The sequence below is a fragment of the Notamacropus eugenii genome, chromosome 1 (genome assembly GCF_028372415.1).
Source record: "Notamacropus eugenii isolate mMacEug1 chromosome 1, mMacEug1.pri_v2, whole genome shotgun sequence".
Taxonomy (NCBI): domain Eukaryota; kingdom Metazoa; phylum Chordata; class Mammalia; order Diprotodontia; family Macropodidae; genus Notamacropus; species Notamacropus eugenii.
In genome coordinates, this window is record NC_092872.1 from 592,241,307 (window position 1) to 592,255,896 (window position 14,590).

At 39.7% G+C, this 14,590-nt stretch overlaps 1 protein-coding gene across 1 annotated transcript in view; it reads right to left on the reverse strand.

The window, feature by feature from the left end:
• BFSP1 (beaded filament structural protein 1) overlaps nucleotides 1–14,590 on the reverse strand; it is a 57,623-nt gene that overhangs the window by 26,776 nt on the left and 16,257 nt on the right. Inside the window, exons 3-4 of the mRNA XM_072634515.1 lie at nucleotides 11,019–11,114; nucleotides 9,248–9,340 (exon numbers count right to left, since the gene is read on the reverse strand). Coding sequence (XP_072490616.1) covers nucleotides 9,248–9,340; nucleotides 11,019–11,114 — 189 coding nt within the window. The remainder of the gene's footprint in view (nucleotides 1–9,247; nucleotides 9,341–11,018; nucleotides 11,115–14,590) is intronic.

Genomic DNA, 14,590 nt, shown 5'->3' on the forward strand with positions numbered 1-14,590 from the left:
CTCCTAAACTCTTCCTCTCTTTCTCACTCCCATACATCATGTCTTGATGCATAAGATGCATTCAGTCATGTACCAGAGTCAATTCGTATGTAAGAGATGTGATATTTTCAGCGTGAGCATTTATAACTAAGAAACTGGCAAACATTACAAATCAGGTCAAACTGAGTCATGCATATGTTTTGGGTTTGTTGGTTTTTTTGATGGGTTTTTTTTTCAGAGACTTGGTTTTTAAACATTTGTCATCACACACCCAGATAGATTCCTCCCGACTCACTCACTCTAGAACTGGTTAATCTAGGATCTATGAACTTTTAAAAAACATTTTGATAACTATATTTCTATCTATACCCCATCATATCATCTAATGCCAGTGACAATGATACTAAATAGGTAAGAGAGAAGGATAATTATCAATTGCCAACAACTTTGTCCTCTTATTATCTTCCAGGTACATCTCTTTTACTTTCCTAGGCAACCTCAAAATTTTTTAAATTTATTTTATTTTTAATTTATGGAATAAAACAAGCATTTCCATAATATAGCATAATAAAAAAAGATGATTGCTCATGAAACTGGAAATCTATTATGTATAACTTGCTATTCCTTTTAAATATATAATAAAGTATCATGAAAATTTCTTTTTTTACTTCCCTCTCTACCCCACCCCTACCCCTGTCCTAGAGATGGCTACTATTAGATACAAATAGGTGCATATATATATATATATATATATATATGTAAAATTATTATATATACTTCTATTTATCAGTTCTTCCTCTGGATGCAAATAGCATCTTCCTTCATAGATCCTTGGTAGTTAATTTAGGTATTTAAAATAGTTCTAATATTGGGATTGTCTGTCACAGAGAAAAAGAAAAGACCTATGGGAGGACATGGCAACTGTCTTTCAATAGCTGAAGGATTGTTGGGTGGAAGCAGAGTTAGATTTGTTTTGCTTATTCTTACAGGACAGAACTAGAAGCAATAAATGAAGGTTGTAGAGAGAGAAATTTCTGTTTAAGGAATAAAAAGTTCTCTTCAACTAGAACTATCAAAAAGTGAAATGGGATAGCTTGGGATTTGATACAACCTAGTAGAGCAGACGGAAAAATTTTGCAGCTTTAAAATCCTAGACTAGTCTTGGGAATATGGTAAAGAGCCATCCTCTTCAAGTATGAAATGGACTAGATGACTTTTGAGGTCTCTTCTAATTATGAGATTCTATGATTCTTTATGAAATAGCTAGTAAATATAGAAGGAGAAATAAGAAAGGAAACAAGCACTTAAGTGCCTACTAGATAGCAGGCAATAAGCTAATCACTTTACAAATATTATTTCATTTGATCCAAACAACAGTCCTAGGTAGGTAAATGCTGTTATCATCTCATTTTAGAGATAAGGAAACTGAGGCAGACAGAGATTAAGTGACTTGCCCAGGGTCACCCAGCTAATAAGTGACTGGTACTAAATTTGAACTCACAACTTTCAGACTCTGGGTCCAGGGTTCTATCCACTGCACCATCTAGCTGCCTAAACAAAAGCATCTGGGAAGAAGGGAAGAAGAATATTCTGACCTCCGATATGTTATCCTAAGGCACAGAACATGGGAAATAAAGTTAAATTGTCACTTCAGCACAAGGAGATGACTATAATCTCACAGTTATTACAGGGGTCTGATGGGATAAGACTCTGTAAGACTCACCCCTGACAATGGAAGACCAAACAGCTTGTTTAAAACTGATCTGCTAGAAGGGGAAGAGAAGCAGCAAGGATTGTTAAGAAAGTAGTACTAATACAATGGAGAAGTTGTCAAGGTATATGCAAAAACAGTTCTCAAAGGAAGAAGGACAAATTATTAAAATCGATATGGAACAATGCTCCAAATCACAAATAAAAGAAATTAAAGTTAAAAAATTCTGTGGTTTCACTTCACATCGAGCAAATGGGCATAAATGACGAAAGAGAAGAGTCAATCCAGAGGGGTTACAGAGAAATAGGCACACTAGTGCATTATTGATGAAACTGTGAATAAATACAATTGTTTTGAAAAGCAATTTGAGATTACGCAAATGAAGTAACTAAAAAGTCCACAATCTTTGACTGGGAGATTCTGCTGGTCATTGACAAAAAGAATTCCTCCATCCAAATATTTATAGCAGCACTTTTTTGTGGTAGCAAAAAACCAAAAACATAGTTGATATTAGTCAGGTGGGGAATGGCTAAACAATTGTGATATTTAAATGTAATGAATATTATTTTTGTTTAGTTGTTTCCAATTGTTTCTGACTCTTTGTGACCCCTCTTGGAGATTTCTTGGCAGAGATACTGAAGTGGTTTGCCATTTCCTTCTCCAGTTTATTTTACAGATGAGGAAACTGAGGCAAACAGGGTTAAGAAACTTCTAAAGGGTCACAACTAGTAAGTATTCGAGGTTGGATTTGAACTCAGGTCTTCCTGACTCCAGGTCCAGAGCTCTATCCACTGCACCACCTAGCTGCCCTTATAGAATATAAAGAAATAGCAAATATGATCAATATAAAGAAGTACAAAAGGATTGACATGAACTGATGCAAAATAAAGCGTGCAGGTGAGGAAAACAATGACTCTAGCTACATAAATGAAAAGAACAAGAACCACAAAACCATCAAAACTGTCTGTTATGAAGGTATAAAGAAAAATCTTGGCTCCAAAGGAAAAAAATGGGACATGTCCCTACTGACTTGGCAGAGGAAGGGTTCCCAGATGTGAACATTACAAATAACTTCTGATTTTTTTAATATGTTGATCAGTTTTGCTGAATTTCTTTCTCTTCTTCCTTTTTTTTCTTTTCTTAAAAAATTATATTTTATAAGGAATGTTTCTCTAGGAGAGAAATGGATGTATATATTTGGAATTCTTGAAAATATAGAAACAAAAGCCATCCATAAAAAAAATTTTTTAAAGAAACAAATTATTGGGGCAGCACTTTGCTCTCTACAGGTCCTGAGTTCAAATTCAGCCTCAGACACTTATTAGCTTTGTGTCACTAAACCCCAATTACCTCCCTACCCCCTCCCCAAAAAATGAATAGAAATAGACCATTGTGAGATCTAAAATACAAATAATGTGGACAGTGATAAAAGGAATGAACAAAAGAAATCATAATTTCCCTCTCAAATCTCTTGCCCCCATCCCTATTGCAGCTCCAACCTTGCCAAGCCCCACCCCCAGATTATCTCTACCATCTAGTTCTTTCATTCCTACTTTCTTGCTGCTCAATGTTATTAGAATCCCACAATTCCTGACTGGGTCCATTACATATGTGTGATATCTGATCTCCTATGGCCACCCCATTGCCAGGAGAAAATACTTTTACTTTGTATTTGATTCTCTAACACACCAATGGCAGTGGTTTTAAAACTTCTCTTATCTCCTCAAGCCTCCACCAGCAACTCCTCCCTCCCTCTCAGCTGAGGGAAGCATTCATTCCAACTTTACTGAGGAAATCCAGGCCAATTGACTTGGGCTCCTTCTAGTTACCATCTTTAAAACCCCTTATTCACTTCATTCCCCATTCTCTCTTCCTTGACTTCAGCCTCTCATGACAACAGGAGCCTAGCTTTCCATCTCCTCACCAACGCCTTACCCTTATTGTATTCTTGATAACAAAAATAATACAAGAATAAAAATGTCCTCCTGCAGATGGCTCCTGCAGCCATCCCTCTCACCAATATTCTGCCTCTCTCTGTAGACTGGCTCCTTTCTTGCTATCTATGGGCATATCTAAGGCTCCCACTTTTTAAAAAAAAAAAAACTCACTTAACCCTCAACTCAAAACCCTTAACTCAAACTAATGTCCTATTTCTCTTCTTTTCATCACTAAACTCATAGGGAAAAAAAAAACTGTTTATAGTACTCATCACTTCTTCTTCACTTAGGGTATCTAGGTAGTGCTAGAGGATGGGGCCAAAAGTCAGGACTCATCTTCCTTCTAAGTCTGTTCTCAGACACACGTGATCTGGGCAAGTCATTTCATTCTGTTTGCCTCAGTTTCTTCATCTGTAAAATGAGTTAGATAAGGAAATGGCAAAGTACTCCAGTGTCTCTGCCAAGAAAACCTCAAGTGGAGACATGAAGAGTTGGACACAACCGAAAAAACTCAATAATTCCTCTTCTCTTACTTGTTTCTTCATCAAATGAAACTGCTCTGTGCTGCATCACCAATGTTGTCTTAATTAACAATCAAATGGCCTCTTCTCAGTCCTCTTCCTAATAACCAACTTCTCTCCTCCTAGTCACTTTGCTCTCTGAGTTTTCACACTACTGCTTTCTCTGGATTCTCCTTCGACCTGTCTGATTGTTCTTCCTCATTCTCCTTTGTTGGATCATCATCCATATTCCTCCTCTTACTGTGAATAGATCTCCAAGGCTCTGGCCTGGGCCATCTTCTGATGTCCGTAAAAACTTTCCCTTTTGGTGATCTCAGCTTCCATGGGTTTGATTATCATTTTATACATATGACTTTCATATATATTTATATATCCAGCCCTCCCTCCTGAATTCCAGTCTACATTCCCACCATCACCACCACCACCACTACCACCACCACCACTACCACTAGACATTTTTAGGCTTCTCAGATTCAAACCATCTAAATCAGAACCCATAATCTTTTCCCTAAAATGTATTTCTGTCCACCAGCTCTTCTACACCAAAGGAAGTCTAAATATGCCTGAAGGAAAGTACTTAAAAGTATCTTGCAGACAAGTTACTTTCTGAGTGGGTATAGAAAGTAGTAGAAGTAGTAGCAGTAGTAGTAATAGTAGTAGTAGTAGTAGTAGTAGTAGTAGTAGTAGTAGTAGTAGTAGTAATAGTAGTAGTAACAGCTAGCATTCATATAAAACTTTGAGGTTTGCAAAATACCCTGCAAACATTATCCCATTTGATCCTCACAATAACCTTGGGAGGTAGTTGCTATTATTATTGCCAGAAAAGAGGGTTTTAATTTTTAATCTCTCCCACAAAGGGCAGGGGAACCCAAGAAGCAGACACAGGGCACTTGGGGCCAAACGGTTTTCTAAAAACCAGATCTACTTATTGAATTCTTATTAAGAGTCTAGTACAGGGGGCGGAGCCAAGATGGCGGAGTAGAAAGACGCACATACACATAGCTCCGAACCCACAACCCACAGAACGGCTAGAGGGGACCAACTCACTGTGAATTCTGCACCCAGAGGCCACGGAATATTGGAGCGAGGGAGATTTCTGTTCCAGAGAGACCTGCAAACCTCTCGCGGGGGGTCCTTCGTGCTGTGGACAGGGCGCTGGGACTGGGAGCAGAGGGCAGCCCTGCAGCAGCCGCGACACCATGAGGAAAAGATCCGAGCGGGCTACGGGGACGGGATCTCCAGCGGCCACGCGGGTCCCTCCACCCACAGAGGGACCTGCAAACCTCTCGCAAAAGGTCCGTCGCACTGCAGACGCGGAGCCCAGCCCAGACCTGCGGTGGCCGCGGCTCCGAGAGGTACAGATCTGAGCAGGCTTCAGGGATGGGATCTCCAGTGGCAGCACAAGCCCCTCCACCCACAGGTGACGGGGGTCAGTGAGAGAGTCTCTTTGGCGGGTCGAGAGGGGAGTGGGGTGCCCCCATGGCTCGGGCCCCCCCGGGAGATAGAAGCTGAGAGGTGGCTGCAGACAGGGGCTCCCCAAGTGGGCGGGAGCCTGAATCCATTGTGGAAGGTCTGTGCATAAACCCCCTGAGGGAACTGAGCCTGAGAGGCAGCCCTGCCCCAACCTGACCACCTGAACTTAATCTCACACTGAATAGCAGCCCTGCCCCCGCCAAAAGCCCTAAGGCGGGAAGCAGCATTTGAATCTCAGTCCCCAAACGCTGTCTGGGAGGACCAGGAGGCAAGGTGGGTGTGAGGAGAATATTCAGAGGTCAAGTCACTGGCTGGGGAGAATGCCCAGAAAAGGGAAAAGAAATAAAACGATTGAAGGCTACTTTCTTGGAGAACAGACATTTCCTCCCTTCCTTTCTGATGAGGAAGAACAATGCTTACCATCAGGCAAAGACACAGAAATCAAGGATTCTGTGTCCCAGCCCACCCAATGGGCTCAGGCCATGGAAGAGCTCAAAAAGAATTTTGAAAATCAAGTTAGAGAGGTGGAGGAAAAAACTGGGAAGAGAAATGAGAGGGATGAAAGAGAAGCATGAAAAGCAGATCAGCTCCCTGCTAAAGGAGAACCAAAAAAATGTTGAAGAAATTAACACCTTGAAAACTAGCCTAACTCAATTGGCAAAAGAGGTTCAAAAAGCCAATGAGGAGAAGAATGCTTTCAAAAGCAGAATTAGCCAAATGGGAAAGGAGATTCAAAAGCTCACTGAAGAAAATAGTTCTTTCAAAACTAGAATGGCACAGATGGACGCTAAGGACTTTATGAGAAAGACAGATATCACAGAACATAGCGAGAAGACTGGAAAAATGGAAGATAATGTGAAATATCTTATTGGAAAAACAACTGACCTGGAAAATAGATTCAGGAGAGACAATGTAAAAATTCTGGGACTACCTGAAAACCATGATCAAAAGAAGAGCCTAGACATCATCTTCCATGAAATTATCAAGGAAAACTGCCCTGAGATTCTAGAACCAGAGGGCAAAATAAATATTCAAGGAATCCACAGAACACCGCCTGAAAGAGATCCAAAAAGAGAAACTCCTAGGAACATTGTGGCCAAATTCCAGAATTCCCAGGTGAAAGAGAAAATATTGCAAGCAGCTAGAAAGAAACAATTCAAGTATTGTGGAAATACAATCAGGATAACACAAGATCTAGCACCCTCTACATTAAGGGATCGAAGGGAATGGAATAGGATATTCCAGAAGTCAAAGGAACTAGGACTAAAACCAAGAATCACCTACCCAGCAAAACTGAGTATAATACTTCAGGAGAAAAAATGGTCTTTCAATGAAATGGAGGATTTTCAGGTTTTCTTGATGAAAAGACCAGAGCTGAAAAGAAAATTTGACTTTCAAACACAAGAATGAAGAGAATCATGAAAAGGTGAACAGCAAAGAGAAGTCATAAGGGACTTACTAAAGTTGAACTGTTTACATTCCTACATGGAAAGACAATATTTGTAACTCTTGAAACATTTCAGTATCTGGGTACTGGGTGGGAGTACACACACACACATGCACACACGCACACACACATAGAGACAGAGTGCACAGAGTGAATTGAAGAGGATGGGATCATATCTTAAAAAAAAAATGAAATCAAGCAGTGAGAGAGAAATATATTGGGAGGAGAAAGGGAGAAATTGAATAGGGCAAATTATCTCTCATAAAAGAGGCAAGCAAAAGACTTATTAGTGGAGGGATAAAGAGGGGAGGCGAGAGAAAAACATGAGGTCTACTCTCATCACATTCCACTAAAGGAAAGAATAAAATGCACACTCATTTTGATAGGAAAACCTATCTCACAATACAGGAGAGTGGGGGACAAGGGCACAAGCAGGGTGGGGGGGAGGATAGAGGGGAGGGCATGGGGAGGAGAATGCAATCTGAGGTCGACACTCATGGGGAGGGAAAGGATCATAAGAGAATAGAAGTAATGGGGAACAGGATAGGATGGAGGGAAATATAGTTAGTCCTATACAACACAACTAATATGGAAATCATTTGCAAAACTACACAGATTTGGCCTATATTGAATTGCTTGTCCTCCAAAGGGAAGGGGTGGAGAGGGAGGGAGCTAAAGAAGTTGGAACTCAAAGTGTTAGGATCAACTATAATGTTCTTACCACTAGGAAATAAGAAATACAGGTTAAGGGGTAAAGAAAGCTATCTGGCCCTACAGGACAAAAGAGAAGACGGAGACAAGGGCAGAGAGGGAGGATAGAAGAGAGAGCAGATTGGTCACAGGGGCAATTAGAATGCTTGGGTTTGGCGGGGGAGGGGAGAAAAGGGGAGAAAATTTGTAACCCAAAATTTTGTGAAAATAAATGTTAAAAGTTAAATAAAAAAAAAAAGAGTCTAGTACAAGTTGAATTCGCCACAGCCTTTAGGATCCAGAAAATCCTTAACTTCACCCTTCCTTTAAGCAAGAAAACTCCTCCTGGTCCTCCTCCAATCATACTCCTGGAAGAGTGGTAGAAGAGGGGCAGAGAAGGAATCAGGGTTCTCACTGAAGTACTCTTCTCCCATTGGGCCCAGAAGGAAAGGAGAAACAGATGGGATGGTAGCACAGTAATAGAAAATAAAAGCCTTAGTTTGAAAAGAAAGAAGGGCAAAACCTAGTTATCTAGCATAAGTTAAATGACTTGCCCAGGGTCACACAAATAAGTATCTGAGGCTGGTTTGAACTCAAGTCTTCCTGACTCCAGCTCTAGTGCTCAGGCCACTATACTACCTAGTTGTCCCTTACAAATGAGCATTTTCTTGCTGTTTTCTCTTTTAAAAAACAAGGAAAGCCAAAAGTGGAACTGCTTTTCTGAAATTAGTGCTGATCAGGGAGAACAAAAGTAACTCATGATGTAGAAGTATCAGGGCTATGGCTATAGGCAGCTAGGTAGTATAATGAGTAGAGTGCGTGGCCTGGAAGTCAGAAAGACCTGAGTTCAAATCTGTCTTCAGACATTTACTAGCTGTCTGATCCTGGACTTACTGGTCTGCCTCAGTTTCCTCATCTGTAAAATGAGCTGAGAAGGAAATAGCAAACCACTTTAGTATGAGCAACATGTGAAACACATGGTTCCTATCACAATGTGGTCCCCTGGGCATTTGGGTGTCATTAGTTAAAAGGATGGCTTCTGCCTATGTGTACTCTCAGAAGAAGAGAGGTGACATGATGAGTCAGTGTCCTCAGAATCAGAAGACCTAAGTTCAAATCCAATCTCTGCCACACACCAGTTGGACAACCTTGGGTAACTCAATGTCTTTGAGTATCAGTTTCTTCGTATATAAAAAGAAGGGGATGAATGAAATCAATCTCTAAATTCTTCTTCTAGTCTAGATACTAAAAGACTAGCACTCATACTGCTTCATTCACATAGATTTGAAGAAATCAGAAAGTCCTATAGAAATGTTAGATGGTGAAGTAAGGAAAGTGAATATTGTTTTGCATGAGAGAACAGGTCTTAGAGAAGGACACACTTCAAGACCTGAAAATACCACCCTGGACATCTATCAATCACACTTCAATTATCAAAATCCTTCCCTTTCTGGAAGTTGGACCATTAAACCCTCTCCCAGTTTCTTACCTCATTTACGCCAATGGTAATTGTGGTCACTGGAGGAGTGTTCTGTATGATCTGCTGGAGGACACTAACATAGGTCTGGATTTCCAAGAGATTCTGTTGGAGGAACAGAAGTATTTCCATTGAAACTTTGCATTTGCTATGGTTTTCCTTCTAGGACTATGCTAGGTAATGGGGTGGAGGGATCCTAAATCTCTTAATTTGACTGTGAGAGTATTTTCTGATGCTGTTGACTTCTCAAAGTTTAGATTTTCTGTAAAGTCATGGGTCTATCCATTCTTATTTCTCTGAATTTAGATTATTTTGATTTCTCTCCTCTGCTTCAAAGATTAAGCATGGAAAGTTTTCATCTCTGGTCATTTTTTTCCAGATGAATAGTATACTTCCTGTTTCCTGATGCTGAGGAAATTCAAACTAGTTATAATATTGACCTAAGTAACACATAACCATAAAAATTAATTTGCTGCACCCTACTCTAAAATATATACATATATATCTGTATACAGATATATATGTAATTCCAGAGTCCAATAAGAAAGAATTGTGGGTTATTGGCTTTGTGTTGTCTGTGCCACTGTTTTCCTTCACTCATACAGAAAATTGGAGTTGATCATAAGAGAGTCAGGTCTCACTGTCAAGTTAGACAGGTTCTCATGATTCTAGGACATAGTGGTAAGCTCTTCAGGAGTGATAATGGAAGTCGTGTAGTACAAATAAAAAGAACAATAGATCTGGAGTCGGAGAATCTGGGTTCAGATCCTGCCTCTGCCATTTATTATTATTTGACCTTGGACAAATCAGTATGGGCCCCAGTTTCCTCATTTATAAAATGAAGGAGTTGGACTATATGGCCTCTAAGATCTCTTCTTGCTCTAAAACTACCCTGTAATCCTCTATCGAGGAAAGGATTGGTCATTTTGACACACTATCATATGGACAAAGTAGGACAAAGTGTAGGTTGCCAGGAATGCTATTAGAGAAATGACCATCTACAATAGCCCATCCGATCTTGTGAATCACCCAACTCAATGAGCAAATACAAGAGGCATGTGGAAGAAGAAGGAATCATCCACTTAAGATCTGAGGATGGGGAGGGCAAAAAATGCCCTTCCCAATGCAGATGTTCTTCCCATTCAACTCCTAAAAGTAGCCTTGGGCCACTTCTGACCCACCCACCATTCTACCCACTATGATTTCCCAAGGGATCAAAGTTAGCAAATAAGCAGAAGAAATAGAACATCTAAGGATGGGATGAGACAATGGGCAAATATTATATAACAAAAGGGAAAAACAAATTGAAAAACACAAGGACAGCAAACTATCTTCAGGTTCATTTTCCATGTGAAGAGTAAAGTATGATTAGATGAATTATTAAATGATAAAAGGATGAGGATATGTGACAGTAGCCTCTAGCACTCAGCCACCATATGTTAAAGATTCACTGACATTCATTATTTCCTTAACCAGGTAGGCCTCAAGATAGATTTCATGAAAAACCTACATTCAGTAACCACAGTTGATTAATTGGAATAACTGATGAGCATCAGTGATAATAACTCTTCATCTCAATGACCAGATCACATAGTTTAGAGCCCATTCACCTATATAGAAAATATTCATTGAGTGTTATTGAGTAACCAGCTGACTGCATAGACATAATTAGACAAAAAGAAAGGCAGTTGAGGTCTCAGGTTTTCAGCCCCTTTAAAATTTATTTGGACTTATCTGACTGACTAAGACATGTGAGAAGGTTTTGGGAAATGGTTCATATTACCTTCTTGTACCTGTCCTTTGCTGCACTGATGTCATCCTGCAGAAACTGGGATTCGATCTGAAGTTCCAGATTATGCAGCAAGGCTTCATCTGCTTCCTGAAATACCAAAAATGGAAAAATTTCACATTGGTCTCCCCAATTCAGGAGATAGAGTAAATCCTCAAGAAGTTTACATTCTAATGGAAGATGCAACATGTATATGAGTAAGGAAGTTATTGGGTACATTCAAATTCAGTTATCAGAGAAAAGCAGGCTAAGAGAATCAGAAACAACTTTCTGTAGGTTCTTGAGCTGTACTCTGAAGGATGCAGCGAGTGGGCACAGGTACCTGAGACTTGCCTATTCCCACTTCTTTGATGAGATTTATGCCTATAGGACTTCAATTGTATATTTAAAGTACTCATATATAAAGTATTTATTCATATATATAGTATGTACTCATATAAATATGAAAATGCATGTGTTCTTACCTATACCACCCAAACGATAAGTGCCTGAACCCTAAATTTCTTTGGCCCCAGCCATAGAGAGCGACTTAATCTTTCAGTCTAAGAAATAGAATCCATGAAGAATGGATCGCATGGCCTTTACTTCACCCTCAGAAAATTCCCACAATAACTCATGAACAAGCAATACAATTTTCTTCCCACTCCATTGAATTCTCCATTTCTATCCAGGATCCCAAAAGACCCCAGTTTCATTGGTAATATTCTATGGTATGGATTCTCTTCAGAAAAGGAAGAAATTTGGGGTTGCTAGAGAAATAGCCACCAAAAATTACAGCAAGTCTCATCTCCACCCCAAAGACCCCATAGCAGTGATATGTGCTGGAGCCAATTTGTACTGGCTCAGTAGAGCAGATTGTTAAATTTTTCAGTGTGAACATTTATACCTCAGAAATTGGTAAACGCTATAAATTAGAGGTTGATTTATCATTTTGTTAATCATTCTGGACTTTAAAAAGTGAATTTTAAGGTATGTCACAGTAATTTTTTTCTTCCTGGAAAGTCAGTTATTAAACATCTAATAACATATTTTTGCATATAGGCTTCCCAACATTTGATACTATCCTAAAGACTTGAACTTTCCCTGAAAGAAAAACAAACTCTAGAAGGCTGGGTCCCAAAACTCTGGAAGTTGTGCTTGCAACCCCAAGGCTGGTTCTACCCAGGAATGTTCCCTTTTCTTTCCAAAAGGCTGGATTCCAGAACTTAGGAATTTCCTCTGGGTTGTGAGTGCAAATACATCTAATTTCCACGTGTTTCTACTCCAGGGCAACTGTTAGATAATCACAGTGCAGGGGAGAAGCGGAGAAGCTGTTCATATTCATAGGCTTTTATCCCATGGGACCCAAATCAACTCTGAGACCTATTAGTCCAGCATCTGGTATATAAGGAGTTTAATAAATGTTAGCAGATTGATTAGTTCAATAGAAAAGTCCTCTGAAAAGTCAAAATTAATGCCACAAAAGCTCATATGCTTTATATCTTAGACAACCCTTCTGGTCCTTACTCATATTTACCCTTATTTTAAACAATTCTAATATTCCCTCTTTCTTTGATGAAACATGCCTATAGCATTTCAATTGCATATTTAAAGTTTTATAAATATGACAACGTAATAAGATAATTAGAAAAACTACTCCCACAGTCTGAGTAATCCATTGGAATTAGAATACTGAGCCGATGGGCATGAACAGAAGGACTAAACATTCATCGGGATCAAGGTATATCAATCAATCTGAAAACATTCCTCACATAGAAATTTGATAGACAATTGAAAGAAAACAATCAGATTTATGGACTTCTTCTATCCCCCATTAGAATGTAACTCCCTTGAGTGTAGGCATTGGTTTATTAATTATATTGGAATCCTCAGCATCTAACCCAATGCCTGGCAAATAGTAGGGATTTAATAAATGCTTGTCAAGTGATTGATTGGTTTTGGAATAGGGAAAAAGTCTGTTTCTTGGTGGTGAAGAGAACACAAACAATGCAGAAGTATGCAGATCTAATTTAACTGAATGAGCGGAAAGCAATAAGATGGCACCTACCCTGGAGACCACAGGGCAAGAGACACATTCGACAGCAGGGCAAAGAGCTGAATAAACTGAAGACCCACATATAATCTAAATCAAAAAGTCTCGATTACAAGTGCCGAATTCTGATCCTAACCTCCAAGAGTCAGCACTCGGCTATATCTAGCGTGGGGTCATCTGCTAAATTAATGAGCAAATTTTTTTTCCAAATCAAGCAAGTCACTGTTGAAAACATCAGTGGGCCTAGTGCAAAGTCCTGGGAGAAAGCCACTGCTATAGGCTCTGGGTTTGCGGTGTTCTATCACTAACCAAATCACCTGACAATGTGTCAACAGGATCACAGTTTCAAAGAAGATCAAAAACGGTGAACAGAATGAGAACAGAGTCTGAAAAGCCTTTGAAACTGGAAAGAATAAAAAGTATGTCAGATTTTTCTTTTCTTAATCTAGGCCATTTAAACTAAAACAAATTTTACCAAGAATTCTTTGTGAAACATCATCCAACAATTAAATTAAAATGGATGTTTGTTAAGCACCTATGGAATGGAGTTGGCACCCTCCCTGCTGTACTGAGCCCTAAGAAAGATACAAAGTTTGGGTAAAATGTGGTTCCCATCCACAAGGAGTTTACAATATAGTAGGAAATCATGATGCATGCAGAAATTATTATAACACAAAATAAAGTCATGTGCATAAGAGAGGTGCAAGTCAAATACCACGCGAGGTCCAAGTGGAACAAGGTCTTTAAGGCCCTGGGGAAAACTTCTGGAGGAGACCTTGTTAGAGTCCAGGTTGGGACTGCAGCACATTGTCTTTCAAATTAAAGTTGCACCTGTTCAGAGTATCTATTAAGACACAACTAATTCTTTTTATCAAAATCAAGGGTTATTGACTTGCTTCTGATAGCATTTCTTCTTCCTTTAAGGGCTTTTATCTGATGAGTTGCTACCTTGTTGTTGAGGTATTTTTTCAGTCATGTCCGACTCTTCATGGCCCCATTTGGTGTTTTCTTGGCAGGGATGCTGAAGAGGTTTGCCATGTCTTCTCCAGCTCATTTTACAGATGAGGAAACTGCAGTAAACATGGTTAAGTGATTTGCCCAGGGTCACATAGCTAGTAAGCGTCTGAGGCCAGATTTGAATTCAGGAAAATGAGTTTTCAGCCTCCAGGCAGAGCACTCTATCCACTAGCTACCCAAGCTGCTACCTTAGCCTGACCCCAAATGAGACTGTAGCTGCTACTGCATTTGAGGGGATTCTCTCTGTGTCTCCCCACCCCCACTGACCTCCCCAACTCCCTCACCACCCATGCTTCCAAAACTAAGAAGTGAAGATGCATGTGTTTTCATTATGCCACTAACACTGTCAGCTGGTCTTTCAGATGAGCCCTCAATAAAAACTTCTCTTTTCCTCATTGAGATCCTGACTGATTCTAAAAACCCATTCTGACCCAGTCATCAAAAACACGCATGTGCCCCATCACATTTAGGATCAGCTATTGAAAAGAGGATCAAAGTAACAATGAGGGCCTGGTGA